The sequence below is a fragment of the Belonocnema kinseyi genome, chromosome 1 (genome assembly GCF_010883055.1).
Source record: "Belonocnema kinseyi isolate 2016_QV_RU_SX_M_011 chromosome 1, B_treatae_v1, whole genome shotgun sequence".
Taxonomy (NCBI): Eukaryota; Metazoa; Arthropoda; class Insecta; order Hymenoptera; family Cynipidae; genus Belonocnema; species Belonocnema kinseyi.
The window spans coordinates 112,122,670-112,129,493 of record NC_046657.1 but is presented as its reverse complement, the minus strand read 5'-3'; the positions used below and the strand labels follow the sequence as shown (position 1 = coordinate 112,129,493).

The window sequence follows — 6,824 nt, the reverse complement described above, 5'->3', positions numbered from 1 at the left end:
ACCTACTTTGTCTGGCCGTGACTCAGTGGGGAAAAAAAGACTTTTTTTGGTTCAAAATAACATACAGCTTACAAATATTGACTGCTTTGGACGAACTTCTCGTTTCTTTTAGGACCCAAAACAGGTGTGCTAAAGATCGATTTTATCCGTTTATTTTTTCTAGAGTTATCGTGTTTACGGGCGGACGGACGGGCAAGCAAACAGCCGCCATTGTAAAAACTTGATTTTCGCATGAGAATGTAAAAATCATCAAATTTATGAACTAAATATAATGTTGCTGAAATTATCATGAATTTCCCAAATCAAAGCACTGACATTGAAAAAAATCAGTTTTTCTGTCGACAAATGCCCGAATAATGCATTTATTTATTAACTTTGTTTTAAAAACCATAAAATTTATCAACAAATTGTAAATTTTGCTGCAATAATCATGAGGTTCTTAGTTTTTAAAAAAGACGTTGAATAGAACAAATTTTTCTGTCGAAAAATGTCTGAATAATATATTTGTTTATAATCTGAACAAGAATAATCCTAAAATAAATTGTCTTCATTATAATATTGTTTCTATCCAAATTTCTGGTAAGACAGCTTTTAAAGAAACGGATAATTATTAAAATTTATGTACAATTTGGTTTTATATTTTTTTGTTTGTTAAATGTATCGTGATGAAATATCTTTATATAATGTACATCTATGAACCTTAGGCGATTAAAAAGCTAAATCAAAAATCAGGCTAGACAACTTTCCTTGAGATCTTATCAGCTTTTTAAAGATTCGGTACGTCTCAATCGGTCATTATCTGTGGGCAATATGTTATTTTGAACCAATAGTCATTTTTTCCACTGTGCGTGGGCAAAGGTGAGCCAATCGATTTTTTTAAATACCCACGGTAAAAATCCTGCATCGATCATTATTGTTTATCTGCTTTTTTTTTCTTTGATTAAAAAATTATTAGGTTTCAAGCTTTAAAAAAAAAATTTAACCCACCACCATTTAAATTGAGGCTATTTAGTGAAGAAATGATTCTTGTGACACCCTGCTCACAATGGATTATGATATCGTTCTTACTGGATTTTCTAGTAATAATACATTTTTCTTTGCCAATTTTAAACTATTTAATCGACTTTCAAGAAAAAATTGATAACATTTTGCGAACGTAAATCGCCTTTGTAAAAGCATTGGGAATATTTTTTAATTTTTGTAAAATGTTTTGAAATATTTATGAAACCTTTCTTTATGAAAACTTTTATGTTCGCTTAAAATCACTGAAATCTTCTTAAATTTCTAGCAACTTTTTGAAATTATTTAAAACGTTTGAAATGTTCGGAAATCAATGTTAAAAATAATGAAATAATTGAAAAATGAAAATTTTTTAAATATTTTAATTTGAAAACATTATTCAATTTTTATGAAATCTTTGAAATCTTTTGTATTCATTTGAAATTATAAAAATATTTTACATATTTAAAAAATGTTGTAAAATATTTGAAATCCTTGAAAACTTCATGAAATGTTTTGAAATCTTTATAAAATGATTGAAAATTTTGTGAAATCTTTCTTTAATCTTTGTTTGTGAAATCTTTTGTGTTTGCGTTTGAAATCATTAAAATATTTTGAAATCTAAAATTTATTTTAAAACTTTCAAATGGTTTAAAATCTTTTAAATCTTCTGTAATAGTTATGAATTTTTTTGAAATATTTGTGAAATCTTTCTGGAATCTTCTGTATTTATTTAAAATCATTAAAATATTTGTGAAATTTTCTGGTTGTCTTTGAGATATTTTTAATTATTTATAATTATTTTGTAACGTTTTAAAATCTGGCGTATACTCAAAAACCGGGAAGTATAATTGCAAAAATGAAAAATTTGAATAGCAAAACTTACTTCTCGTAATAAAAAACATAAACCTACATAAAAATAGATGAAAAAATTTGACGAACGATTCTTTATTGTTCGGAGGATTCGGTCTCGCCTTCTTGCAGATTTTGAAGGCATTTAAGAACTGGGGTAATATTTAGAAAGCGTTTCACGCTTTTATTTTTACTGGCCCTTCTTCTCGCCTCGTTTTCATGATCGACTTGCGTAGCGAACTGCGTAAGATGACGACCTCAAAGCCACTGACGACCGTTTCGTCTTCAATTTGCCGCGGCGGCAACCCTTTGGCACCAAATCTGACATTACTATTTGCATTTCTATAAATAAATTCGACCATAAACTTGATTTATTGTCTTTCCATTTCCCAAAACCGATCTCTTATTTACCAATAAATACTCTACTATACGAAAATTTAGGCCAAAATAGCAAAATTATTATCTATCTTTGAGTCACATAATTTATATTAATATTTATTTATAAGAATAATTTAAACTGTGCAAGCAATATTCCAATTTTGCGCAAAAGTTTAAAAATAGAGGTTATGTTCAAGTGCGGCACTACTATAACATGGCGGGAAACCTAATTTTGTACAGGATTTAGAGCGATCTGTTTTTTTTTACATCAAATAATGAAATAAACGTTTGTTATGAATGTAAAAAAATTAGCCATTTCATTTTTTATTAGCCAACAATTACGACAAACTGTCGAAACATAAATAGATAAATTCTTAATTTTTTTTTAACGTAAATGGTCTTTGTGAATTCATTTGAATTTTTTGAAGCATTGCAAACCTTAGCGAAAGCTTAAAATTTCTGTGAAATCTTTGGGAATTATTTAAAGCTTTTATAAAATTTTTAAATCCTTGAAATCTTTGTAAAGTTTTTTTAAATCTTTGTAATATTTGTGGAATCCTTCTTCAAAATATTTCTTTGTAAAATCTTTTTTATTCGTTTGAAATCATTAAAATCTTTTGAAATTGTCTAAATTTGGTTGGAACCTTGTGAAATATTTTTAAATCATTGAAATATTTTCTTCTTTGAAATATTTGTCAAATCTTTCTGAAATTTGTTGTAATCGTTTAAAATCGCTAGATTATCTGAAATCTTCTAAGAAATTTATATCGTTTAAAATATTTAAAATGTTTTAAAATATTTGAAATTTATTGTACTATACTCTTGTTGAAATATTTTAAGTCCTTGAAAGCTTTGAAATCCTAAACAATTCTTTGAGATATTAGTAAAATCTTTTGTATTCGTTGAAAATCATTGAAACATTTCAAATTTTTGTAAAATCTTTTGAAATCTTCCAAAAATTTTTTAAAAGTGTCTAAAATCTTTGAAAAATGGTGTACTTTATTAAAATTCTATTAAAAATCTCAAAAATTCTTGAAATGTTTAACAATTCTTTGAAATCTTTTGTATTCGTTTGAAGTCATTGGAATATTTAAAATCCTTGCGATATCTAAGGAAATACTATAAAAGAATTCAAGTAGTTATAAATATTTGTAGTGATTGAAAATCTTTGATATTCTTGAAACTTTTTGAAATCCTTAACTATTCTTTTATATCTTTTGTATTCGTTCAAAATAATTGAAATATTTTTAATCTTTGTGAAATATTCAAAAAAAAATTTTTTATTGTTTAAAATCTTTGAAATCCTAGTAGAAATTTTGTAAGTTCTTAAAATCTTGTTAAATCCTCAAGAATTCTTTAAAATATTTGTGTAATCTTTTTGCAATATTTTGTATTTGTTTCAAATCATTGAAATATTTTACATCTTTGTGTATACTTTCCAAACAAATTTTTAAATGATTAAAAATGTTTGCAATCTGGTGTATTTTAATGAAATCCTAGTGGAAAATTTGAAACCCTTGAAGTCTTGTTAAATCCTCAAGAATTTTTATAAATAGGTATTTATGAAATCTGTTTTCAATATTTTGTATTCGTTTAAAATCATTGAAACATTTCAAATCTTTTTGAAATTTTCCGAAAAAAATGTTTAAATCGTTTAAAATTTGATTTACTTTACTGAATTACGAGTGGGAATTTTGGAAATTCTTGAAATCTTTTTAAATCCTCAAAAATTCAATAAACTATTTGTGAAATCTTTTTGAAAAATTCTGTGTTCGTTGAAATGTTTCAAATCATTGTGTACTCTTCCAAAAAATTTTAAATCATTTAAAATCTTGGAAATCTGGTTTACTTCACTGAAATCCAAGTGGAATTTTTTTTTTAATCCTCAAGAATTCTTAAAAATATTTCTGAAATCTGTTTTGAATATTTTGCATTCGTTTAAAATCATTAAAATATTTCAAATCTTTATGAAATTTTGCGAAAAAAATTTTTAAATCGTTTAGTAACTTGGAAATCTGGGTTACTTCACTAAAATCCTAGTGGAAATTTTTGAAATTTAAAATATTTCAAATCTTTGTGAATTTTTTCGAAAAAAATTTAAATCGTTTAAAATCTGGGTTACTTTACTGAAATCGTAGAGGGGATTTTGGAAATTCTTGAAATCTTTTTAAATCCTCAATAATTCTTTAAAATATTCGGGTAATCTTTTTTTCAATATTCGGTATCTGTTTAAAATAATTGAAATATTTCGAAATTTTCCGAAAAAAATTTTAAATCGTTTAAAATCTTTAAAATCTGGATTACTTTACTGAAATCCGAGTGGAAATTTTAGAAATTCTTTTTAAATCCTCAAGAATTCTTAAAAATATTTCCGAAATCTGTTTTCAATATTTTGTATTCATCTAAAATCATTGAAATATTTTAAATCTGTGAAATCTTCCGAAAAAAATTTTTAAATCGTTGATAATCTTTAAAATCTTTGAAATCTGGGTGACTACTGAAATCATAGTGGAAATTCTTTAAATCTTTTAAAATCCTCAAGAATGCTTTCAAATATTCGTGTAATCTTTTTTCAATATTCGGTATCTGTTTAAAATAATTGAAATATTTCGAAATTTTTCGAAAAAAAAATTTAAATGGTTTAAAATCTTTGAAATCTGGATTACTTCATTTAAATCCGAGTGGAAATTTTAGAAATTCTTTTTAAATCCTCAAGAATTCTTAAAAATATTTCCGAAATCTGTTTTCAATATTTTGTATTTGTTTAAAATCATTGAAATATTTCAAATCTTTGTGAAATTTTGCGAAAAAAATCTGTAAATCGTTAAAAATCTTTGAAATCTGGGTTACTTTACTAAAATCCTAGTGGATATTTTTGAAATTTTAAATATTTCACTTTTTTGTGAATTTTTCAGAAAAAATGTTAAAATCGTTTAAAATCGGGGTTAGTTTACTGAAATCCTAGTGGAAATTTTGGAAAATCTTGAAATCTTTTTAAATCCTCAAGAATTCTTCAAAATATTTGTGTAATCTTTCAGCAATATTTTATATTTGTTTAAAATAATTGAAATATTTCAAGTCTTTGTGAAATATTCCGAAAACAAATTTTAAATCGTTTGGAATCTGTGTTACTTTATGGAAATTCTAGTGGACATTTTTTTAAATCCTGATAAATTCTTTAAAATATTCGTGTAATCTTTTTACAATATTCTGTATCTGTTTAAAATAATTGAAATATTTTAAATCTTTGTGAAATTTCCCAAAAAAAAATTTTAATCCTTTAAAATCATTGAAATCTGGGTTACTTTACTAAAATCATAGTGGAAATGCTTGAAATATTTTTAAATCCTCAAGAATTCTTTAAAATATTTGTGAAATCTTTTTTCAATATTCTGTATCTGTTTAAAATAATTGAAATACTTCGAAATTTTTCGAAAAAAAAATTTTAATCGTTTAAAATCTTTAAAATCTGGATTACGTTACTGAAACCCGAGTGGAAATTCTTTTTAAATCCTCAAGAATTCTTAAAAATATTTCTGAAATCTGTTTTCAATATTTTGTATTCGCTTAAAATCATTGGAATATTTCAAACCTTTGTGGAATTTTCCGAAAAAAATTTTTAAATCGTTTAAAATCTTTGAAATCTGGGTTACTTTACTGAAACCATAGTGGAAATTCTTTAAATTTTTTTAAACCCTCAAGAATTCTTTAAAATATTTGTGAAACTTTTTTTCAATATTCTGCATCTGTTCAAAATAATTGAAATGATTCGAAATTTTCCGAAAAAAATTTTTAAACCGTTTAAAATCTTTGAAATCTGGATTACTTTACTGAAATCCGAGTGGAAATTTTGGAAATTCTTTTTAAATCCTCAAGAATTCTTTAAAATAGTTGTGAAATCTTTTTTCTATATTTTGTATTTGTTTAAAATAATTAGAATATTTCAAATCTTCAAAAACAAAATTTGTAATCGTTTAAAATCTTTGAAATTTTGTGCAATCTGTTGTACATGTTTGTGTATATATCGTTGAATGAAATCTTTAAAAAAAATTTTTTTAACTTTTCAAATCTTTTTTATTCATTTAAAATCATTGAAATATTTTAAATCTTTGTGAAATCTTTCTTTAATCTTGATTTGTAACATCTGCTTTATTCGTTCAAATCATTGAATTATTTTAAATCTCAAATGTTTTGAAAATTTTTGAAATTGTTTCAAATCTTTGAAAAGATTTGGAAATATTTGAAATCTGGTGTACTGTACCCTTTTTTAATATTTGAAATTATTTCAATTTTTGCAAAAATTGTTGTGAAATCTTTATTGAAATCTTGTGTGCTCGCCTTTTTTAAATCGTTGACATCCGTGAAATCTTTGTCAAATATTACAAATATTTAATAGATTTGTAAATCTTTAGAATTTTTTTTTACTTTTTAAATTCTGGTGTACACTCAAAAACAGAGTTTTTATTCATTTTAAAATTGTCAATTACAAAAACTCGGGTTTATTATTAGATTTCTTTTTTATTTCTGCTAAAAGTGCAATAGATATACCTAGAGAATCGGGAATTCCCTACAAATGTAAATTCTGAGTTGCTGTC

The 6,824-nt window shown here is 24.5% G+C and overlaps 1 protein-coding gene across 1 annotated transcript in view; it reads right to left on the bottom strand.

Moving 5' to 3' along the window:
* Positions 1–2,027: 2,027 nt before the first annotated feature.
* Positions 2,028–6,824, bottom strand: part of LOC117179652 (probable ribosome biogenesis protein RLP24) — a 15,025-nt gene continuing 10,228 nt past the window's right edge. The window contains exon 3 of the mRNA XM_033371664.1: positions 2,028–2,193. Coding sequence (XP_033227555.1) covers positions 2,028–2,193 — 166 coding nt within the window. The remainder of the gene's footprint in view (positions 2,194–6,824) is intronic.